The sequence below is a fragment of the Jaminaea rosea genome (assembly GCF_003144245.1).
Source record: "Jaminaea rosea strain MCA 5214 unplaced genomic scaffold BDZ90scaffold_4, whole genome shotgun sequence".
NCBI classification, from domain to species: Eukaryota; Fungi; Basidiomycota; class Exobasidiomycetes; order Microstromatales; genus Jaminaea; species Jaminaea rosea.
The window spans coordinates 554802-578215 of record NW_020289978.1 but is presented as its reverse complement, the minus strand read 5'-3'; the positions used below and the strand labels follow the sequence as shown (position 1 = coordinate 578215).

Here is a 23414-nt window from a genome sequence, read left to right as displayed (position 1 = left end):
TGATTGGGTAGGCTGCGAAAAGAACGATGACATTGACGGAGCAAGCAGTACAGTAGGGTAACAGGTAGAGGGGACGTGGTAACGGGGTGGATCGCAGCGAGTTGTGCCTTTTTACACCTGGTAGCGGTATCCCGGCTGGTCTTCGATGATGCGAGTGCCACGAGCTGCGGCACGGTTCGCTGCCATGAAGTAAATCGCCATCATTCCCGAGATGACAAAGACCAGAGCCTGCGCTCCCATGACGAAGATCATTCCGAAGCGGTAGAGGGGTGCGTCACGTTCCGGGAAGACGAGCGAAGAGACGATACCGCCCAAGCCACCGAAGCCGACGACGATGGCACTGGTGTAAAGACGCTTGCTCTGTCGCCTAATGTTGGACTGCGAGGCGGCCGAGATGAGGGGCACGTTGGAGTTGGCAGCGGCGGCGCAGATGAAGAGACCGACGTAGCGTCCGGCACCCTTGGTGGCGGGCAGGAAGGCGAAGAGACCACAGCCGAGGAGAGCGAGGCAGGCGTTGAACATGATAATGGGGAGACGGCTGCCAGTCTTGTCAGAGATCTTGGCCATCAGGAGACCCCAGGGGAGGGCGGCGACGTAAGGAGGGATGACGAGCGCGTAGATGTCACGTACTGCCGTGGCAATGCCAAGGGAGGCGATGATGCGCGGGGCAAAGTACGAGAGAGCGTACGAGGCGAGGGTGGTGCAGCCAAAGCACAGAGCGTAGCCCCAGAGCTTAAGGTCGATGACGTACTTGCCAAGCTTGCCCCAGGTCAGGCTGTCCGGCACGGCGTCGGCACGGTCGCGTTGGAGGCGGGTAGCGACAATCTCCTTCTCGCGCTCGTTGAGGAAGGTGCAGCGGTGCGACGAGGGGAAGTCTACGATGAGGAAGTAGCCGGGGACAGCGAGAGCGATGGTAATCAAAGCCTCTCCGATGAAGATCCAGCGCCAGCCGGCGATTGTGCCCGTGCGTACGAGGGAGAAGCCGTAGGCGAGGATGGCGGCGATACCAGAGGCAAAGACACCGACCTGGTAGAAGGCTGTGAGACGGAAGGCGAGCTCACGGCGGAGGTACCAGCATCCCAAGAGGAAGGTGGCTCCGGGGAACAGAGCTGCTTCGAAGAGGCCCACGAGGGCTCGCAAGGCAATGAGGCCTTGGTGCTGCGCGCGATTGGAGGCGGTGGTGTCAGTCATGGCGTCCTCGTCTTCTCGTCTTCTCGTCCTCTCAGTTTCGCCTCACATTGTTGACAAAGCCCATACCAAGCATTGAAATTCCCCAGAGAACGCCTGCACTGGGCAGCCAGAAGCGAGCGCCGACCTTGCGCAGTCCAATGTTGGAGAGGAGCTCGAATGCGATGTAGGGAGGGAAAAAGGCGAGGACGGCGTGGGCGTACCTGTCCTCGATGGTGAGCCTGAGCTGACGCGACATGCCGGCCTGAGCAGCGAGCGAGATGTTGGTACGGTCGATGAGGGACATGGCATAGAGGGCGGCGAGGGGAGGGACCAGACGCCAGTCGATCTTTCTGCGGATGCTCTTGATCTCGGACTCGTCGAAGCCTTCATCTGGGTGGACGGCCAGGACGTTGGACTCGACCGAGTTGGGAGAGAGGGTACCGGTGAGGTGGTCACCATGCTCGTACTTGATGTCTTGCGACCCGCGAGAGTCGATGTGCGAAGCGTGTTGCATCTTTGCAAAGGGCGGGGAGGAGGGGTGTGGGGGGGCGAGAGAAGGGCTGATGGGGGAGAGTGGAAGTAGTGCGGGGATGCGTCTTCTTAAAGCATCGCAAGCATCGCAAGCATCGCATCAAGGGTGATGAGCCCCGAGGCCCGGGAGTCGCGCATCGCAGCACTTTGTCCCTGTTGCATGACCTCCGCAGACTGCATGACACCACTGGATGTGGACGACGATGTGGGGTAACGCCACAGCAGCTGCACTTGGTCGTGCGCCAAGCCACGCCTTGAGCGTCTCATCCCATCCCTGCCGCTGTTGTCGATCTAGAGCTGCAGCCAAGCAACAAGCAGCGACGGGCAGCAGCGACGCGACGGGCAGTGAGGTCTGCACTGGTCTGGTCTGGGGTATTATTTCGAGAACCGCTCGTCTGCATAGTGTGGGGTAAGACGACCTCGCTGCGCTTGTCAATCAGGAAGCGGTACGCGCGCGAGAAGACGAAAGCGTCGTTGCAGTTGTGTGGTGTGGCGCCGTGGGCCCTGACCGCGACGAGCGGATGATCAAAGCCCGGACGCCGAGCGGCAGTCGTACGACGAGGAAAAGGGCACGCAAGGCGTCCGGGAAAGTCAAGCCACCTTGTCTTGGCGCAGTCGTCGGAGTCGTGAGCCAAAGAGGGGTACAGCGCTGTCAGAGTGTGGGGAAGGGCGGAAGTGCTGCAAACTCGTTGAGACTGCGACCCGCGGCTGGGCGGGCCTCTTACAGTCTTACCCACGATACCCTTGTGTCAAGGGGAGGAGGCAGGCTCATTATGAGCTACGCCTCCGGACAGTCCGGAGGACGAGCAGCGGCTCCTTGGCGTGGGTCGGAGGCCGCCATCGCTTCCTCGCGACTTCCAGCAAGCCCGTCATGATCACACCTCCGCTGCAACGAGGTGCGTGGGTTGAAGAAGTGCAAGATTGACAAGACAGACAAAGTCAGGAACCGGCGCTAGCGTTTGGTGGTCAGGGCTGGGTGCGCGGAACCAGCCACGCGCGTCATGGTGAGGCGTCGACTTGCGTTGCTTGCTGCTCCCGCTGCTGCCGCCGCTTCACTCTCTGCAATTTCTGCCCCTTGCCCTCGTCCACCTACTTTCATCTACGAAGATACATCTTGAGCGTCGCGGCCACGGGAGCGAGCGGAGATGGTCACACAGCAGGAGATTCGGTCAGGCCGCCGGTCGAAGAACGAAGCGCAGGTGGAGGATCATTCTACGACGGGAGCTTCCCGCATGATCGTCGAGGACGATGAGCACACAGGGTTAGTAGCGCGATGGCGGCGTGCCTCGACGCAATCCTGAGGCCGTCTGAGCCTCGACGCAATGAGCCTCGACGCGACGCTGACTGAGCCTCTCTCTCGGTGCTTGCCCGCACAGCTCCTCGTCCAGCGAAGACGACTACGGCGGGAGCGATGACGAGGCCTCGTACATGGTCGATGGTGAGCGGCTCGACCTTCAGGCCACGGCCGAGTCATTGATGGCGCAGCAAAAGGAGGATGGCATGTCACCGCAGGTCGAGGGCGTGCTAGACCTGCTCATTTGGGGTATCCCATTCAGTGCGCTGTTCGTACTGCTGGACATCATGATTCAGCAGCAATATGCGATGCATCCGACGCTGCTCATCGAGATTGGGAGGATGATGGGCACGATACCCATCTTGATGGCCATCCTCTGGTTTAGTGGGTGCCAGCGCAGCGCTCTTCATCATGACGTTGGCTGACAACCGCGCTCTCTGTGCAGCAACAATTCGACCCTTCGCACGAAGCCGCGTCCTCCAGCTCCTCTTCTTCTCGACGGCAGTGACATGCGGCTGCTCCTTCGTCTGGACATACCACGAGGTGAGACGGACGCAGCTATCCCACTCTTCGCTTCCTCACACTCTATCCCTCGCCTCGCTGTCAGTCGCCTTTCCAGGTCGTCATGCGGCGAACCCCACCGCTAGGCTGCCTATGGATCTACTCCATCGTCAAGCTCGACCTGTTACCATGCGTCACCTCACTAGCCATCGTCGCCCTCTTCATTTGGCAACACAACTTGCCAATCATCTACGATAGAATATAAAGATATTCGTGTGTCTCTGAGATGCCTGCCTGCAGCTGCCCTCCTTTTTGACCTCTTGGTCGGGTGTTGGACTCGGCTGGCCCGTCGTGGCTTACTGACCAAAGGGGCAAGCAGCATGCTGCAGCATAGAAGCAGCTCGTCCTGCGCCATGACAATCGTGCCTCCGGCCAGTCCTTCGTCGCCGGTGATGCTTCGACATTGCATTCTCATCTGGGCTTCGGGCTGGGGACGATGACCTCTGTTGATTGACATTGCGAGCGAGGCACGGCCAGCAGCTCGCCAATCTCGTCTCGACTGGCTGCCGCGCGGGCAGGAGCAAAAGGCGCACTTTCTCGAAGGACATCCCCGACTTGCTACCTCTCCGTTGCTCTCTCTCCCTTCCTCTCACATAGATCTTCCCCCACCGACAGCCTAACGACGATTGCCTTGACGACCATCCGAGACGAACTCAACCACCAGCATACTACGCAGAGCTACCCACCTTCATCGTCTTTGTCGTCGTCGCCGCCGCCCGCTCCCCGCCGTTGCCGCTTGCCGCTTGCCCGCCGTCAGTCATGTCCGTTTAAGCTCTGCAATCCTGCCCATCAACGGCTAGTTGCGGCCGCATATCCTCATCTCATCCTCGTGGCTTCGCCTCTAACAGGCCAGCATGTACAGCTACGACCAGCATATCGCATCCTCCTCGGCGGCCGAGTCGTCGCATCTGCCGTCGCGACAACAACAGGGCCATCCAGTCAGCCTCAGCGATTCGGGACATGTGGGAGCTGACGCCTCGTCGTCATCGTCCTCCTCGTCGTCGCCGCTGCAACGTGCCCCAAGTAGCGCAACCAGACTCAATGCCATCGCGCGATTGAAGCGGGCGGCATCGAATCGAGAGCTCAAGGATGGCTCGCCGACTAAAGCAGTAGAGCCAGCAACCACCACCACCGCCACCACTGCATCGACACAGCCGCCTTCCCCAGAAGCACGGGCACAATCAAGTGCCGACGACAGCGACGGGGCGCGGGACGCTCAGGGTAAGCCATCCCTCTTCGTCCAATCCGTATCGCCAGGAGGCGACGCTCATTCTCCTATGGCACCCTCTCCTGCGCTGGATCGAGGGCCGACGCCCGGATCACGATCCCTCTCTCCAGTCACCCACATGAATTTGTCTCGTTCAGCATCTGCATCTAGAGCTGAGAGCAGGTCCCCTCTGCCGTCGTTGGAACAGCTTCGGTCTCGCATTCTACACGAGCGGCTGGCAGCAGGACTTCAACGCAGTGCCAGCGCTAGCGCGGCGAGTGCAGCTGCCCGAGCCTATGCCATGAACAAGCTCCTTGGCGCCGACGCAACCAATAGAGAGGGCGCGACGAGTCCCGTCAGCGATTCAGGTCATGGTAGGCCTGGTACAATCGAAGAAGATGACGAGGAGGGTGGCGAGGACGTCGTTCAGTCAGATGGGGAGGGCGATGATGCCAGCAAGCGCAGGTCACGTCGTACAGGCAACCAGTACTTGCGACCGCCCAGCATGCGTAATTCGGCGCACTATAGAGGCCTGCGTCGCAGCAGGACGATGTCCAATCTCAGCCAGAGGGCAGAGGAGGAGAGAAGGGTCGCATTCAAAAAGGAGCTCGACCTCGTCGAGGAGAGTCCAAGCACAGGTGTGAATGTGGGCGCAGGGGATGGAGAAGGAGGCGCGCGGCGAAAAAAGAGGATGAGTAGAATTCCGCAGAGGAAGAGCACGGCGTCATCGTCCGGAGAGCCTTCCACACCGCGCTCGCCGGCGACGCCGAGGACGAGGCTGCCGCTTCTAGTGTCCTCCCCCAATACGACGGAGCAGTCATCAGGGCGCAACATCGTCGATGAGCCTTTGCCAAGTCTTCAACCAGGCTCGACAGGCCTGCAAAGAAAGCCATCTCAACGTGACGTCGCTCGTGCCGAGATGATGAGGAAGCTCAGTGGACGAAGACTGGGTGGCCCCAGCCCAAGTCCAGTACCCCCAACGGAATCGCGATCGGGGCATGAGCTCGAAGACGATCCGCTCGACTCACCGTTGACTCCAATGAGCGATGCCGTCCCAGTAGCCAAGCGGGAGCAGATATCCACGCCTGTGCCGACACTGGACAACTTCAACATGTCGCACTTGACGCCAGAGCAGCAGATGGCCTTTCTCCAAATGCAACAGCTTCTTCAAGAGCAGCAGCTCCAGCTGCAGCGAGGCGCAGCAGCTGCTGTTGGTCGCGAGTCCATGTCAGCGTCGACAGAGGGCCAAGGCTCGTACGACCACTTGTCTTATACCTGTCAAGACGATGAGCTCGACGGCGGAGAAACCGGTGTCGCGGAGGTGCTCTCCTCGCCGAAGACGCCGGAGCTGGCTATGAGAGAGCAAACGGAGTCGACGACGTTAACAGCAGATCAGACAGCCGCGGCGCTCGCCACGCCAATATCCAGCTACGAGTCGAGCAGTGGAGGCACTATCGACGGCTCCAAGCCGAAGACATCGTGGGAATCACCAGGCGGTGCATCTGCGTTCGGCAACAACCTGATCCCGTCGATGCACTTCACACCTCGCGCTCGCGGCTCTGTCAGCGCAGGTCAAGACTGGCCAACGAGCCCTGTCAACTCGATGCTGGGCTTTGGAGACTCGGATGATGTGCCCATTGGAGAAAGGCAGAATGGGCGTAGCATCGATGAGGGCGTGTCACGACTTGCGGTGCGAGATCATACACCAGAACGAAGCGTCCCCTCCGCGCCCATCACGGACCCGCGTCAACGCAACGGCAGCGTAGCCTCACAGGCACTGGCCAGCAGCGGGAAGCAATCCTCAGCATCCAATGGACTTTCGTCTTCTCTTCTCAGCCCAGCACCGCCTCGTCAGCTGGCAGTACCCACGTCAACTCCCTCGTCGATTCATTCCAACTTCTCGCCTTATCAAGACGCCTCGTTGTCGCGGTTGTCCCATGCTACGTCGGCGGGGGGCGACCACTTCGTCTACGACAGCTTGCTCACGAGCTCAGGAGGCAGGAACAGTAGCGCACTTGGTAACATGAGCTTTAGTCCCGGATCAAGCTCGACTGCACCTGCCCCGACGATGCCTCAACAACATCATCAGCAGCCAGCAAGTCAGCCTGCTCAGAGCCAGCGCTCGCAAAAGCCAGCGACGGCACCCACCCCGGGCGACCCCTTTAGTCAAGACGGGCGCATCCAATCATGGCGGGACTGGATGACCTCGCAGGGCATGGAGATGCCTGATCTCGACTCGCCACTCCAGCATAGAGGAACCGGAGGTACGAGCGGTGACGGCCTTCTGAGCGGCGACAAGACGCCGGCCAAGCAGCATCGCCTCGACCTATCTCTCCTCAACACGACCGGCGCTGAGCGTCGCCCGCTCGCAGTCGACATCTCGCCTTCCCTCGTGCGAGAGTACGGCGCAGACATTGAGTGGCCCGGTCAGCTAGCAGGAGTGCAGGAGGCCAAGACTCCGACGCGCGAAGCTGCTCAGTATGCGGCGTCTCTTGCTGCCAAGTCGACATCCTCGGCCGACCGCTCGTTGCCCTCCACCAAAGCTGCTACGCCCGGCTCTTCGCCTGTGCTGATGAGAAGCGGCCCCTCGCCTCCGACGCAACTGTTCTCATCGCCGAGGCAAGAGCAAGGAGCGCAACGGGGGCAACCCGCGCTGTCCGCACCCACTGCTACTGATCCCATCGCGATGCGACCCCGCCCGCCCGCTGCACCAGAGCGCTCAAGCAGTATCCGAAGCAGTTCCATCTCTGAGCAGCAGCACCAGCGTCGCATGCGCTCGACCAGCCGAGCCTCTGAGCATTCCGACGCTCACGCTTCTCACAGCGGTGGGTTACGACGAGGGACAGATGCCTCGATTCCAGAGCATGACGAGGCCGCCCGTGCGTCACCTGCTCAAAAGCTCGTAGAAAGCTTCCGAGCCAGGGATCAAAGCTCGTCGAGTCCCCCAATACACTCGCGAGCTGTGCTGAGCCCGAGCATTGCGCAAAGCTACCAGGGCACTGACACGAATCCCTCGACGTCCCGAGCACCTCCATCAGCCTGGCCAGGCGCCTCAACGGATCACACTGCGGATGGCGCACGCCCTCTGTACCGTACGATGCACCACCGTGTCCCCTCCGCCACCGACGTCGAGACGCAGACGGCCTACTCGAATACCAAGCTCACTCCGTTTCCCGGCTTGCTGTCAAAGGGAGGAAGCGTAGGTCGCGTGACTCCATTACCGACTCATGAAGAGCGAGGTGCGATGCCTGCGACCGGACTTGAGCGCCTGCCCCCCTCTGGCTTGAAGCTTGCTCGAAAGCCCTCGACGAACCTTGCGCAGAACGCGGGAGCACAAGCATCGCCATCGCCCTCACCGACCCCGTATGCCAATCAACGCGACGCGAGCGGAGCCTCATCCCTCTCAAGCCCCATAGACAGCCCCTCTGCAGAGAATTGCTCATCAAGGAGCCTCTTTGGCTCGCTGCGACGCAAGGCGTCAGCGGCGATGCGCAACGGCAGTCTACGACGCAAACCTTCCAACCATATTACACCCTTCGATGTGCAAGCCGCCCCGGCATCGACGCCTGCGTCAATCATGAACAGCCCGCAGTCTGCTACGACCTCCAGGCTCGGGCCGGGTCAGAGTATGGCCAGTATCGCTCAAGCAGCTCCGGCAGCTGTGGGAAGGAAACCATCTCGCACGTTGCGCTTTGAAGACGAGCCTGCAGAGTCGCCGGCACGGGTACAGCAATCAGCTCCGGTCGAGAGGAAGCCATCGAACGCAAGTCAGACGCCAGCCCCCTCGCGGCCAGACGTGGACCTGCGGCGCCAAGCAGTGGTTGTGCCAGGCACATCTGCGGCTGACCAGACTCGCGAGAGCAGCGCGCCGAGCCCTGTGCCGTACACCGCTGTGAGAGTCAAGCAGGTCACCTCTCACTCCCGCAACGATTCCGTCGCCTCACTTGAGTCGAACTCCAATGGCAAGCATGCCACTCTACGCGAGCTTCGCACCGGCCTGCCGCCCATCACCGTCGCCGCAGAAGAGTCGCTCGATGCAGGCGAAGCTACGCCGACCTCTGGCAATTTTGGTTCCCACCTGGAGCCACGCACAGCAGCTATGTTACAGCGGGCTAGTCGGATCCTCACATCCCCGCTGAAGGCCAGCCCCACATCGCCTGGTGTGCCTGGTCTGACGGCGAAAGACCTTGAGTCCCCGCCAAGACAGCTTCTCAAGGTCTCGCCCGTCTTCCAAGTTGTCAGCTCTTCGACTATCAAGGATCGATTCCTCATACTCTTCGATGATATCCTCGTCGTTGCCAAGCCCCTCTCGTCACCGTCCCGAAACGTCGATGATGCCGTCACGCCTGCGCCTACCTCGACGCCAGACATCCGCTGGACGTTCGTTGTCAAAAGCATCATTGAGGTGCGCCACCTGAGCATCACTGCGCCCAAAGACGGACGCTATCAGCTTCGCAAGCATCCTCTGCAGGACAACTTCATTGCTGCCTTCATCTCGAATCCAGAGGCAGCCCTGGCGGACATTGTGCGTCGCTCCGGCCTGCCGAAGAATGCCCAGACGATTGCCCAACTATTGGTACAGACGCCTGGGCTGGACAGGGAAAGCATGACGCGCCTACTCTGCCGGCCGGAGAGAAGAGACGTTCTGGAGGCGTGGGTCAAGCTGCAGCGCGTCACGGGCGTCTCGATCGAGTCGGCGCTCAGATCGACCCTGCTTGAGCTGCGCTTCCCCTCCACACCGCAAGCATTCGAAACCTTGCTGCTCAGCTTCGCGCGACACTGGGTCGAGGAGAACAAGGAGCTTATTAAACATTCCTTCACGAGTCAGCTGGCTGCAGACCTCACGTTTGCAGTCATGGCTTTGAATGATGCTCTTCACGGCCTGGAGGATCGCGATGAGGAAGACTTCGATGAGGACGACAGTATCGTTGGCTCAGAGGAGTCATCGCCTCGTGTTCCAGGTTACAAGCCCCCAGGCACTTTCAGTGAGCCCATGCGCAGCCTGAGCCGATCGGCCTTCATCTCTGCCTTTAGAGAGCATGACCCTCAACAGGTTCTCTCCGATCGTACATTGCTCCGCATCTACTCGAGTGTTAAGCTCGAGCCTATGCAACAGGCGCTGGCCCGCCACGAAGAGGACGAAGGCGCGGTGCAGAAGGCGATCTATGTCTCTGGCCCTGGCTTGCCACTCAAGCTGACGTACGGTGTCACCTCGGACCCCATTACGCTCTGCATCGATGAGCCTGACGCCGGCCTCTCCGTTCGGCTCTACGGGCAAGACCTGCAGTTCGACCCTCCTATCCTTTCCTTTGAGACGAGCAAGCAGCGCTCTTTCACTATCACGAGTCGGTCGCTCGGCGTACGTCACGCCGTTTTCGTGCGGGCGGGAAGGAATGCGAGGCTCTACTGCGGGACGGTTGGTGGGCCGGATGCCTCAGAGGGGATGAAAGCAGCCGCAGCGCAGGGCAAGCTCAGTGACTTGCCCAAGAGTCTACCACTCACCGTGGAGAGGGCCTTCATGCAGAATGCCTTTACACTCACTGCGACCGCTAGTGGCGTCAGCGCTGCTGAGCGCGGCGGCAACGCTTCCACCACGCTGCCCTCTTCGAAGCGCAAGTTCATGTTCAGCGTCAATGACCCCCAACAGCGCACTGTGTGGGTGGACCTCCTCACATCTGCGGTTCGCGAGAGCTTGGCGAAGCGCGCAGTCCTGCAAAGAGATCTGGCGTCACCGGCGAATGGGGTCAGGGTAGCAAAAGCAAAGGCGAAGAAGGCTGCGAGCACGTTGGCGCTCCACGTGCTGAGGCAGGCGCTGATCACTTCATCGACGAAGGAAGGGGCAGCAGCCGCCGGGAGGGCCTTGTCTCCGCAGCAGCAAGGGAGGAATGGATCCGCATTGGATACTCGATCTGGCGCGCTGGGCAGGAACGTGTCCGTCTCGCAACGCTATTACGCTGCCGGCTCTGCAGGGACAGAGGAGCGAGAGCTGGCGTCTGCGGCGAGCACGAAGCAGCAGCGCGGAGATGGCAGCGGGCAGGGTATGGAGCACTCAAACTCTCACGAGGGAGCTGACGAAGCTCGAGCTGCCATGACGGGCGACGAGATCATCACGGTCTGCCAACAGAACAGTTTGTTGCCCCTTGTGTTAGAGGGGAGGAGGATGAGTAGCGGGGTTGACAGCAGCTGAGCGGGTCTCGAGCATCGTTTCATCGCTTTCATTTATCATGATCATTGAGGCTCCACGCCTGCCATGTTGTGTCAGTACATACTCCATCATCATCATCATCATCATCGTTCGCGTTAGAAGAGCTGCCTAATCATCATCATCTTCATCATTGTCCTTCTCCTGCTCGCTGTCGGGCTCAAGTCGGCTGCTTGGTTCGCTTGCCGTCAAGCGGGTGGTGCGTGCGGGGGTTGAGTCGATGCGGGCGGACCAGCTTTTGACTCCTTCTTCTCGACAAGCAACCTATCAATATGGTGACCCCAAACGCAGCGTCGTCGTCGACGGCCGCAGCTTCAGCTTCTGCTCATATAGCTGCAGCTCAACAAGCGCACTCAGGCCCCTCGTCGTCGACGAAACCTCTGACGATTGTCATTAAACTGGGAACTTCTTCCGTCCTCTCTCTGGACACACTCACTCCAAAGCTCTCCCTCTTGTCTTCCATCGTCGAGACATGTCACTCACTACGTCTTCAAGGTCATCGCGTCGTCATCGTCTGCAGCGGCGCCATTGGCATTGGCCGGATGAGGATGGGCATCCGTGAGAAACCAAAGGGAGTAGGAGAGAGACAGGCCCTTGCTGCTCTCGGCCAATTGAGGTTAATGGCCCTCTGGGACAATCTCTTCCATCAGGTCGGAATTGATGTGGCACAGGTACTGCTGACTAGGAATGATATCGCCGATGTGAGTTTGCGCATGGCCATGGATGTATGCTACACCTACTCGAATCAGCTGACCGCGCTCGCGTCCCCCCCGCTTCTCGCACAGCGTCCACGCTACCTAAATGCCCGTACCACGCTGCAAACCCTCCTCACCACATATCACTCGATCCCCATCGTCAACGAGAACGACACTGTCTCGACTTCCGAGCTGCGCTTCGGTGACAATGATACCCTCTCTGCCATCACCGCAGGCCTCGTAGATGCCGACTACCTCTTCCTCTGCACCGACGTTGATGGTCTCTACACGGGCAATCCGCGCTCAGATCCCAATGCAAGGAGGCTAGGCGTGGTGAGGAGCGTGCAAGAGGCAAGGAGGGCGGTCAGCGTTGATACGATGGGGAGCGACTTTGGTACGGGAGGGATGCAGACCAAGCTCATTGCTGCCGAGCTGGCTACTGCTGCCGGCGTGGCTACGGTCATTGTAAACTCACAGAGACCGGAAGATGTGGCGGACATTGTGGCAAAGGGGATACCGGTGATGACGGAGGAACGAGAAGGAGACAAATCTTCGAGTCAAGGCGCAAATGGCCATCCCGACTCGCTGGCCTCAAGCGTAGCTAGCCTCCTCCCACCTGAGACGGCCTCCCTTGTGGGTCATCCACCTCTCACAGCGCCAAACCACACGCTCTTCCTCCCAACGCCCTCCCCTCTCCCTTCACGCAAATGGTCTCTTCTCCACGCCTTGCACCCGTCGGGCAGCATCGTCATCGACGAGGGGGCGTACAGGCGGCTAAGCAAGCATGAGAGCGGTGGGCGACTGCTCCCGGCGGGCGTCGTGGGGATCAAAGGGCATTGGGAACGAATGCAGGCTGTCAGACTCGTTGTCCGACGGGCAAAGGCTAGCGAGGGGGAACAAGGGCAAGGCCACAGTGGCAGCTCGCTGCTGAAGCAAGCGGCACAGAAGTTGTCCCTGGCTGATGGAGGACCAGAGAAGCCTAGCTCGCTGTCAAGCACCACTCCATCTGCCATGCCTACACCTCCCATCGTCGACGATCTCACCCATCCATCAGCACCTTCCTCAACAGCGGCGACCGCGCCTGCAGCAGCTCCCCCTCTACCGCGCGCTGTCTCCTCCCAAGGCATCGAGGGAGGCGACGAGGACGGCTGGACCTACACAGAAGTTGGACGCTGCCTAGCCAATTACACCTCGCTGGAGACGGACGCCATCCGTGGCCACAAGAGCGGAGAGATTGCCACCATCTTGGGTCACGCAGATAGCGATTATGTGACTGATCAAGTCGCCTTGAGCGTTGTGATGAACGCGCAATAAGCAGGGAGCGAGGTGGCGTGGACGGTATTGGTATCGAATAGCAAGGCAGTGCAAAGCGAGAATACGAAAACGGACTGAATGTTGTACGATGGGCCCCTCTGGAGCCTACTCTTGCTCTTCCTCTCCGCCTCCCTCGTGTGCCTCGGCCTCCCCCTCGCGCACTACCTCGACCCCCAATCTGCCAGCAACCTCCTCCACGCTCTCCCCAACACGATTTTTCAGTCCCACACACTCCTCAACCGCAGCGCACAGCTCGTCCTTGTACCCTTCGAGGCTCTCCTGTACCAGCTGCACCAAATGCTTCTGATGCGCGCGCAATTCGACGAGGCGAGCCTCGGCCGCTTGCAGCTGCTTGTGACCTGCCTGTTGGACGGCGTGTAACTTGCGCTCCTTCGCAAGCTGATCCTCATTGAAGCCGCGAGTCTCGTCATCCGTCAGACGCTGAATCTCGTCGATGGCCTCCTTGGCCACGTCCAGTCGACCCTTGACTTCGTCTTCCTGTTCCTTGAGGGCGTGTAGACGTTCGCAAACTTCATCGTAACGCTCCTGTCGCTCCACCTTCTCCTCAATCGCTCTGCGCTGCTCCACGTCCACTTTGCGGCGAAGCTCGGCGATGCGATTGCGCAGGTCGACCTTCAGATCGAGGCCGGGATGAAGGAGGCCGGATTGGCCCAGGAGCAGATCGATCTCGTCCAAGTACTCGTCTCCTGGGGCTCCGTCGGAGCGGCGCACTTTGATGGGGAAGAGGCCTACTCGGGCTCCAAGGGGGTTGAAGGTCTTAAGTCGCTCCTCGAGGCGTTGCTGCAGATTGGAGTTGGCCAACTCAACCTCGTAGCGGCCGTTCTCCGCCTCTTTGATCTCGGCCTCAAGCCGATCCTTCTCGGCAGTCAGGGTGGCCCGCTCGGAAGAGAGGCGGTCGAACTCTTCCGAGGTCATCTCCTGCGATGAGACCTGCGCACTGAGAGTCGCATGCTGGGAACGCAACTTCTCCAACTCGAGCTGCGCCTCCTCTCTCGACTCTTCCAGCCTCGAAATGGTCACCTTCGTCTTGTTGACCTTTGGCACCAGTATATCGTCCCTGTACTTCGTAAACTTCTTCAAGTCCCCCCGCAGTGTTTCCGAGTCACTTTGTGCCTTGGCGAGGGGCGAGTCCACACTCTCCATCTCATTCAACTCAGCCTCCAAGCTACGCTTCTCGGCCTCGAGGCGCTCCACCTCCTTCTTCACGGACGCGTTCTTGGATTCGAAGAAGTCCTCGAGCTTGGAAATCTCGTCGGGGAATTGATCCTCGCCTTGCCAGAAGCGCTCGTAGCATTTCCACATGAAGGGGAAGAAGGCACGATCTGCGTCGGAGGCTTCGTCGCCATGCTCTGCTTCCCGGAGGTCGGCAGATGCGTCCTCCACGCGCTGTTGCAATGCTTCCATCTCTGCTTGCGAAGTCGTTGCCCTCGACGCGGTATGGACTGCAGTGACTGCTGCAGCATGTGCGCGCGTCAAGGCAGCTAGGTGTTCGCGCTGCTTTTCTTCGCGGGAAAGCGGGCCAGGGGGTACGTGATGAGCCGAGTGGGAGAGGGAGACCATCCAGTCGAGGATGCCAAGGGTTTTGGGCCAGTACTGCTGGGAGCTGGCAGACCCGAGGAGCATCTTGGTCACGTCGCCTATTGCCGGGTACTTGTATTCCTGGAGGATCGTCATGACTTCTCTGTGGGCGCGGCGCGACGCGATAGTCAGCAACGTAGATTGGGCGTATAGGGGACGCTCTCGCGGCGCACTCACTCTTCTGGCTTCTTGGCGTCGAGACTGAACACGTAGTTGGGGTCAATAGCGTTGGTAAAGACGTGTCGGAAAAGTCCCAAGAACAGAGCTTGCGTAGGCGAGTCAAGGGACGAGTAGCCGCGATATCCCGCGTGGCTGAATCCAGTGAGCTCTGCAAACTCATGTACTCGCGCCTTCATCTCATTGATATACTCTCTTGATCTCAGCGGACGAGGATCAATGTTTGGCGCCGGCTTGGAGGATGGCCCGCCGAGAGCCATGGATGTGGGCAAGGTGAATGCACCGGGCGCGAGAGATTGGCGCCCGTTGAAGGAACGCCTGCTATTGTTGGGCGTAGCTGCTGATGATGGGCCAGCGACAGCGTTGGACGAGGGAGCCACACTGTTCCTCGCGTTCATGGATGCCCCGGGTGCCATGCTTTGCCTACTTTGACTCATGCGGTGCGTGCTAGCCCCTGGTGTCGCACGCGAATCGATGTCCATAGCTGCGTTGTTATTGTTGTCCTTGGAAGGTGCCATACTCTGCCTTGCTGGCGCGAGTGATTGGCGCGAGGATCGATGGTTGAGCGTAGGCGGCATAGAGGCTCCTGCAGCATTGTTGGATGACATGTCCTTTGTTGATTTGACGGCTGACGATGGCATGGGAAGCCCTGAATTGGGCGCCTCGATCGACGCGAGTGTGGACCTGCGCGCGGTCATCGTGGCGACGTGTACGGCGTGACAATGTTCGCGGATGGGTATTCAGCGGTGCGAGGTGGCCAGTAATAATGAGGGGAAACTCGGGATGCGCAGAGGGGAGAAGGTGCGGATGCGTGCGCCATCTCAAAGCGCATCACAGGCGATCGTCGCTCAACACCCGCGTCTCGCGTTGGCCTCGACGGGAAGCACCACGTGACGCCGCCTCTCAGCCCACCCATCCGTCGACGGACAGACTCAAGTCGAGGGCGGCAACGGGCACCGACGACCTTCGCATCCCATCGCGCAATCGCAATCACCCTTCCCCATCTCATCCTCGACTCATAGTCAATTGGCAGACAGCAGCGCGGATTACCCCTCGCATCTGCGCTTCAGCTCTCTGACCACCCGCCTCTCCGGCGCGGCATTGCTGGCAGCTCGCAAGGACGGATTGGTAGCAAAGTAGAGACGCCGTCCCTCGTCTACGCCGCATACGACGATGTTCTTCCTCAAGCGTCTCGAGCACCCTATTCCCTTGCACCCCTCCTACTTTGGTCCCTCGCTTCAGCAGTTCATTGAGCAGAAGCTCAAGGACGACGTCGAAGGCACTTGCTCAGGTCAGCACGGCTACATCGTCAAAGTCCTCCGCATCGATTCCATCGGCGAGGGGATTGTTCTCCCCGGCGAAGGCCTCGCCCAGTTCAACTCCGTATACCAAGCTCTGGTTCTGAGGCCATTCAAGGGCCAGGTAGTCGACGCAGTGGTCAGCAATGTCAACAAGCTGGGCTTCTTCGCTCAGATGGGCCCGCTACAGATCTTTACCAGCGCCCATTTGCTGCCTATGAGCTACAGGTTTACGCCTGATGCGAACCCGGCCGAGTTCTCGCCCATGGGCGAAGGGGCTGCAGGCCAGGGAGCAAGTGTGGTCAAGGGGACGAAGGTAAGGCTGAGAATCATCGGTGTCAGGCTGGATGCGACGGAAATCGTGAGTCTTCCAGCGCGGCAGGGTGCGCGGCGGGTGAATGTATGCGACCGTCGTCGACTGACCGCTCCTGCCTTGCACTCAGTTCGCCATTGGCACCATGAAGGAGGACTTTCTGGGTCCCTTTGACTGATAGAGCGATGTATTGCGCATGCTCGTTATCAGTCTCATCATACACACGTAGCAATCGCAGCCAAGTCCCACAACATACGGCAGGGTCGAAGATGAGCGGCCGCGGACCCAACCGCGCCTCGTCTCGACTCGGCACTGTACACTCTTTTTCCAGCTTGTTTGGAACCACAAGCTGTTGTAGACAAGCATACAATCACTCCGACTGACAATGGGTCACAAAATTATCATGATGATTAGCAGGTAACATGCCATGCATGCCCCTCTACGTCTATATGCCTATGACAGCTGAAACACCCATGCTGCTTACTGCCTGGCAGTGGCTGTCTAAGCGTTCGGACCCTCCCCATTACGAGTAGCAGCCGGCGTCTTGGGCCCCTCTTCCACCTCTCGCGTCGGCACATGATCTTGCTCCTTCGTCGGCGCCGCTGCGCCACCAGCGGCGGCCTCGGTGACTTGCATCTCCTCTACATTATCCTCCCTCTGCTTCTCCTCCGCGCTCGCTCCGCCCTCCTTTTTGGCTGACTGGTTCTGCCTGTTCAAACTGTACGATTTGACAGGCAGGGAGAATAAGAAGCCCGCGGCCACGATGGGCGCAAGCACAATCCAGACGAGATTGAGAGCCTTGCCGTACTCGTGGATGACTTCACGGCTGAGCGAGGGCGGCTGAATGTCTACGAGGCCGCGCAGGTCTGCCGAAGGATTGGAGGGGGTGTCATACCCTGGTATGTTGGCTGTGAGCTCCTTTGCTCGAGCATTGAAGACGGCACCGGCAACGGAGATGCCCATTGAGCCGGACATGGATCGTACGAGCGCCAGCGTGGAGGTGGTGGCTGCTTGCTCGCTGGTGGGCATGGCGGAGAGCATCCCCAGGAGAGGTACCTGGAAAAGGGCGCCGTACCCTAGTGCAGCAACCGCCGTCGTGCACTCTATTTCGGCCCAGCTCGACTCGCCATCGATGAGCGTCATAAGACTGTATCCAAGAACGCTCATTGTCCATCCGTACCAGAAAACGGGTCGCCATTTCTTGAGCTTTACGACTGTGATGCCAGATACCGCCGAGACGATGCTGCCGATCAAGGCATAGGGGAGCATGTAGACGCCAGAGAGGGTCGGGTTTGCGCCCTTGACTGCCTGGAAGTAGATCGGCAGCTCGTACGTTACGGCAAAGAATGCAAAGCCGTGCAGGAGGACTGTCATAAGGATGAAGGTGGTTGTTCGCGTACGGAAGACGCGTGGTGGGAGGATGGGCCGGACGCTAGGGAACAGCCGTTGGCAGAAGAAGGACCAAGTGACTGCAACGGGGAAGAGGACGGCGCCGACTACAATGAGCGCGATTGTCTGCGCGGCATTGAAGCCTACAGTCTCGGCTTGAGAGAAGCCAAACAGAAAGATGACGATGGCGGCCAGGAGAAGTACCCAGCCGATCCAGTCGAATTCCTTGACTACTTGCTTGACACTGCGCTTTTCCACTGGGTTGAGGTTGAGCTTGAAGTACAAAATGACGAGCGCAACAGCCCCGAGGGGCACGTTGAGGAGAAACGCCCAACGCCATCCCAGCGACGATGCGCCCCCGGTGTTGGGCAAGTCAGCCAATGCGCCACCAATAAGGGGGCCCAGTACGGAGGCCACACCCCAGACGGCACCAAAGAGTCCTTGAAAGGCGCCACGCTTGTGCAATGGTACGATGTCTGATGTGACAACTTGCACAAGCCCGATGATCCCACCACCACCGATCCCTTGCACTCCTCTGCACGCGCAGATCCAGATGGTATTTTGGGCTGCGGCGACCATTCCACTTCCAAAGAGGAAGACGATGATCGCAAAGAAGAACAGAGGCTTCCTCCCGACCAAGTCGCTCAGTCGACCATAGAGCGGGATCATCCCCGTTGAAGTCAAGAGGTAGGCCGTCCCCACCCACGAGTAACCCGCAGCACCCATGCGCAAATCGGAGGCAATTGTAGGCAGAGCGGTGGATACAATCGTCTGGTCGAGAGCGGCGAGGAAGACGCAGAGCATCAAGGCTGAGAAGACGACCAGGAGATTGTTCTTGGGAATGACATGAACGTCCTTCTCCAGCCAATGCTCCTTCTTTTTGCCCGCGGGCTCGACTTGGTCGTCGCCATCGTGCGAAGATGCGGTGGTACCCTTGTGTGCTAGAGTATTGCCACTCCCCCTACGCTCGGCTTTGTGCGCTGGGGTAGTTGAGCGATCCCCATCCGCTACAGTGGACGCAGCTGAGATGGGCGAGTCGCGCGTGTCATCCACCGGTGAGGGTGGCGCAGATGCTGAATCGCGAGAGTTGGCCAACATTTTGATGTGAGGGTGAAGCAGGGGTTCTGCCGGTCGAAAGTAGACGCCTTATGTAGCTTGCACCGCCGTTCTGCCTTTAGAGCGTGTCCTGCGGCTGAAGAGTAGCTTTGCGCCGGGAAGTGGGAGGACGATGACGGCAGACGAAGGGTCGCCCTCGATGGATCGATCGAATCGATCTCTTGCCGACTGGCGTGGGGGTGGGTGGTTGGGGAGGAGGATGAATGGACGACCAGCGGATGGATGATGGGCTTATGTGTGAGGATAAAGGAGCGAAGTCAAATGGCGACAACCTTTGATCATCATCTTACAGAGATTCTCGCTCGCTATGCAGTGACTCGAGGAGTTGTCAGCTCACCCCGCCGCCGCTTCTCAAGCCCCCCTCCGCGTGCGCGCGTGCAGTGCCGATGAGCCGATGCGTGGTTGCTCAGTCAGATCGGCAGGCGCCGACGGTCGTCGATCTGTAGTGATATTCGACCGCCGGATGCTTGTGTACGACAGACGGACGAGCGAGAGGCGGGAGTTCCTTCGGGCGGAAGCTCGGCTTTAATTGTGGCCTCACCACGAGCCATGAGATTGCGAGCGACCTCTCGTGGTAGTTGCCCTACGAGCAAGAGCAAGTCAAGAGATGAAACGACAAAAATTAAGTCTTCAGGGCGCCTCCTCAAACAGAAGCAGGTACGGTCTATCGTGAGAGGAGGGACCCCGAAGTCAAGTTTGCGGGGCGAAAGGCAGGCTACTGCCGCGTGCTGCTGGTCTCACACTGCCCACAAAAGGAGGGAGAGGGAGGAGCAGTTAGGGAGAGATGCTGCATTCGACGAGCAATCAACCAAAGACAGGCTGCGAAAAGCACAAGATGCGTCCACGCTCTCGCGACACGCCACAGCGTTGCCTGCGACTCCCGCCACGAATACCGCGGACCACTCGACGTATTCCCGCGAGTTGCTTTGACTAGGCTATGACAAGCCTGCTTCGTGCTCGTGCGGTAGTAGCGGCTCGTAGTCGCGGATTCGCGTGTCTAGGTGCTCTCGTCGAGAGTCCACGAAGTAACACTGCTGCAGTGCCGTTGTAGCGGCTTGAACAAGCGAAGTGTTAGGAGACTTCGAATCAAGGACGGGGAGGAATAGGAATCAGGACACGGGGAGAGAAGCGCACACGGCACACGCACGAACGGAGTTCGAGCGCCGCGACGTGGGGCGATTGAGTTGGAGTGCGTCTCCCCTAGCTCCTCAGCCGCCGCACTCACTCAGGCTCAGCCACAAGCCCGCCTCCTTTTCTCATGGTCAACGGAGGTAGACGGCGACATGGGACGTGTACGGGTGCGGGTGCGGGTGCGGGAACGAGGCGCGGGCCGCTTCTCTGTTCGGCTGCATGACACTGGCCTTAGCCAATGGTAACAGCTCTCGTGAGCGGATGTGGCCACTGACATCCATTTTGACCTGACATCTTCATTCTCATCATTCTCTTCGCCTTCGTGGTATTTCTGCTCGCCGGCGCTCATTCTGTGCGCACGATACCATGCCCCCGTCTGCGACGCCCTACGGAAGCGCGGCGTACGCAGCAAGGGGCCCCGGCGGAGCGAGAGCGTACGGTCCACCAGGCGGACCGCCGAGCAGCAATGGCCATGGCGGCTACTTGAAAGCCGGAGCTGGTGCTTATGGCGGCAGTGGTACGCAGCAAGGAGCTCGCGGCTACCAACTCAATGATGGACCGGCGTCACCCTCGATAGGTGGGAGTAGCGGTAGCAGTGGGCGGCTGCAAGGGCAGGGAGGGAATCAGGATCTCGGACCGTATGCGCACATTGACAAGGGCAGCGCTGGCATGATGGGAATGAGAAAGGGTCGACCGCAAGGCAATATCGCTGCGGTGAGCGCGACTACAGGAGCTAGCTTGGCGGCGTCAGCCTCAAAACGCTTCAGCAACAGCACCGTCTCGTACCTCAGCCACCAGAGCAGCGCAGTCGACTCCAAGAGCTACCAGACTCACGGTGGCCGGTCGTACGCGGTAGGGCCAGATGATGTCCTTTACTACGGCAAGGACGGCGCAGAGCCGGATGACTACCTGCACAACCCTGACGGCAAGAAGGACAGGAACGCATTCGTCTTCTGCTCCGGCAGAGGCTTTGCTAACATGACGACAATGTTCCTGCTGCTCCTCGCCTTATTGGCCCTCTTTGCCGGCTATCCCATCATCTCGCACTTTACGGGCCTCAAAGAGTCGAAGATGGGAGGCTTCAATCTAGGTGGCAGCAATGGTAGCGGGCAAGTGCCAGAGCTGACAGGCCTCTTCAAGATGATCGACGACGATACGCCGACGGCAGCCAAGACTTGGACCAATCCCATAGACGGGTCGTCGTATCACCTCGTCTTCTCGGACGAATTCAACCAAGAGGGGCGCACCTTCTGGCCAGGCGACGATCCTTTCTGGGAGGCGGTCGATCTTTGGTACGGAGTAACAGGAGACCTGGAGTGGTACTCTCCCGAGGCCGTGAACACCACGGACGGCTATTTGCAGATAACCATGACCGAGGACGCGACGCATAATCTCAACTTCCGCAGCGGTATGGTGCAGTCGTGGAACAAGTTATGTTTTCAAGGCGGCTACCTGGAATTTGCGGCAATCCTTCCCGGCTCACCGAACGCTGCTGGGTATTGGCCTGGTCTTTGGACGATGGGGAACTTGGGAAGGCCAGGCTATCCCGGGTCGACTGATGGAATGTGGCCTTACAGCTACGATTCTTGTGACTCGGGCATCTTGCCGAATCAGACGAATGTTGAGGGCACCGGGCCACCTCTAGTGCTTAACCCTACAAATGTGAGTCGAGCTTATGGCATGTGGTGGTGAGGGAATGACATTAAGCTGACCAACATCAACGATCGCCACACGTACGTAGGGCAAACGGCATCTCAGCTATCTTCCAGGAATGCGTACGAGTGCCTGCACTTGTGAAGGCGAGGACCATCCCGGGCCTAATGTCAATGTTGGACGCTCGTCGCCAGAGCTGGACGTGCTCGAGGCACAGACTGCGGGGGGCGTGGGCGAGGCGAGTCAGTCACTCCAGACCGCACCATACGATGAGTCGTACCAGTGGAAGAATGGCTCCGGATATATCACCATCTACGACGAGGAGACTTCCAAGCTTAACAGCTACACGGGAGGCGTATACCAGGAGGCCGTCTCGTGTCTTTCAAACATTCCAGCGGACTCATATGAGTTGGCTGACGCGCCGCGAGCGGTCACTTATGGCGTACAGTACAGCCCGGACTGGACGGGGACTGGCCAAGGATCCGTGACGTGGTTCATCGATGGCAAGGCGACGTGGACGGTGCAAGCGTCCGCCATCGGTCCAGATGTACAGATGGACATTGGCCAACGATTGATCCCAGTGGAGCCGATGGCGATCATCATGAACGTGAGTGCGCGCGCGATGGGGGCGATTGCGAACGCTTTACTGAATTAATCGCTACCTTCCCGTCCGCAGCTCGGCATGTCCAACGGCTTCCAAACGATCCGATGGCCCTCTATCACCTTCCCTGCCCGCTTGCGAGTCGACTATGCTCGCCTCTATCAGCAAGACGGCCAACCTGACCGCATTAGCTGCGATCCGCCGGATCACCCGACGGCAGACTATATCGCTCGCCACCCTGAGCTCTACCTCAACCGCAACCTAACCGTATTCCCCAGGGACACTTACTCGTGGCCGAAGAACAAGCTGACTGGATGCTGATTTGTTTCGAAATGATCGAGGGGATGGGCCCGTGGCCCGAGATGTAGCCTTTGTGGCAGCTCGCAGGCCCCGCCGGTACGGCGTCGCGTCATCCCATTTGTTGTACTACTTGAACCCTTGTATGCTGTTCACACCACACCTTCTCGATAATGAACCCTTTGACTCAGTCTGAGTTCGTTCTGTCTGCTGCCGCTGGACCCTTGTGCTACCTCTCGAGATAACGAGAGCGATGCTTGAACAGGACAGGGCAGAGCGATCGGCTGTAGTGACCTCGCAGCGGGGACATGTCGAGATTGACCCGACGGTTCCTCGAGACGACGTCAGACATGACACTTTCTCTTGAGGCTCCAACTGCGAATGACTTGAGAGGCGCTCGAGTTGTTCATTATAGGCGGGAGTCAACGTTCTGACTCGTCTCGCTGTCTCGAATTCTCGAGCTGCGTTCGTCCTGGCGCGCTGTCGCACGGACGTCGAGATATGGGTCCCGTGTCTGTCGGTGCGATGAGAGATTGCAAGACAAGACAGCCTTGTGGATGGGAAAAGCGGGTTGAATTGCGCATCAGGGTTTAGTGTAGGGTCATGAAATGGCCCTGTTGCGAGGAGGAGACGGATGTGCTCTGCTCTGCCCTCTCTTCATGCACGCCGAGTGAGATGTGATTGGGGCGGCGACGAAGGGAAAAATGCCGGCCTTCGACCTGTGGTTGCCCTTTTGCGTCGGGGGCGCGCTTGGGCCAACCTGATCTCGGCCGCGGCGGGAGGCGAGGCAGGCGAGGCGAGAGGGACAAGACAAGACAAGGGGTGGTGGGTGGACGAAGCGGCCAAGAGAGGGTCTAGCGCTAGTC

At 59.4% G+C, this 23414-nt stretch overlaps 7 protein-coding genes across 7 annotated transcripts; 4 read left to right on the top strand and 3 right to left on the bottom strand.

The window, feature by feature from the left end:
* Positions 1-33: 33 nt before the first annotated feature.
* On the bottom strand, positions 34-1953 carry BDZ90DRAFT_149034 (phthalate transporter). The gene is made up of 2 exons (XM_025503520.1): positions 1238-1953; positions 34-1158 (listed from the first exon to the last, which is right to left on the bottom strand). The coding sequence occupies exons 1-2, from the start codon at positions 1682-1684 to the stop codon at positions 112-114; spliced, it is 1494 nt and encodes a 497-aa protein (XP_025363086.1). The 5' UTR covers positions 1685-1953; the 3' UTR covers positions 34-111.
* Positions 1954-2358: 405 nt separating this feature from the next.
* On the top strand, positions 2359-3778 carry BDZ90DRAFT_231459 (hypothetical protein). The gene is made up of 4 exons (XM_025505872.1): positions 2359-2962; positions 3078-3379; positions 3441-3538; positions 3603-3778. The coding sequence occupies exons 1-4, from the start codon at positions 2847-2849 to the stop codon at positions 3759-3761; spliced, it is 675 nt and encodes a 224-aa protein (XP_025363085.1). The 5' UTR covers positions 2359-2846; the 3' UTR covers positions 3762-3778.
* A 7444-nt stretch (positions 3779-11222) lies between these two features.
* BDZ90DRAFT_231457 (glutamate 5-kinase) lies at positions 11223-13326 on the top strand. The gene is made up of 2 exons (XM_025505871.1): positions 11223-11666; positions 11751-13326. The coding sequence occupies exons 1-2, from the start codon at positions 11238-11240 to the stop codon at positions 12972-12974; spliced, it is 1653 nt and encodes a 550-aa protein (XP_025363084.1). The 5' UTR covers positions 11223-11237; the 3' UTR covers positions 12975-13326.
* On the bottom strand, positions 12937-15552 carry BDZ90DRAFT_231456 (hypothetical protein). Its single transcript, XM_025505870.1, has 2 exons — positions 14751-15552; positions 12937-14676 (listed from the first exon to the last, which is right to left on the bottom strand). The coding sequence occupies exons 1-2, from the start codon at positions 15446-15448 to the stop codon at positions 13080-13082; spliced, it is 2295 nt and encodes a 764-aa protein (XP_025363083.1). The 5' UTR covers positions 15449-15552; the 3' UTR covers positions 12937-13079.
* A 154-nt stretch (positions 15553-15706) lies between these two features.
* On the top strand, positions 15707-16698 carry BDZ90DRAFT_148949 (hypothetical protein). The gene has a single exon (XM_025503519.1). It carries the CDS (start codon positions 15924-15926, stop codon positions 16533-16535), a length of 612 nt encoding a protein of 203 aa, XP_025363082.1. The 5' UTR covers positions 15707-15923; the 3' UTR covers positions 16536-16698.
* A 164-nt stretch (positions 16699-16862) lies between these two features.
* BDZ90DRAFT_270768 (MFS general substrate transporter) lies at positions 16863-19336 on the bottom strand (the record flags this gene model as incomplete). The annotated part of the gene is made up of 3 exons (XM_025508752.1): positions 18716-19336; positions 17062-18646; positions 16863-17034 (listed from the first exon to the last, which is right to left on the bottom strand). Exons 1-3 carry the CDS (start codon positions 18846-18848, stop codon positions 16863-16865), a joined length of 1890 nt encoding a protein of 629 aa, XP_025363081.1. The 5' UTR covers positions 18849-19336.
* Positions 19337-20675: 1339 nt separating this feature from the next.
* Positions 20676-22572, top strand: BDZ90DRAFT_218824 (glycoside hydrolase family 16 protein; the record flags this gene model as incomplete). Its single annotated transcript, XM_025504380.1, has 3 exons — positions 20676-21659; positions 21739-22257; positions 22327-22572. 3 exons carry the CDS (start codon positions 20676-20678, stop codon positions 22570-22572), a joined length of 1749 nt encoding a protein of 582 aa, XP_025363080.1.
* Positions 22573-23414: the final 842 nt, after the last annotated feature.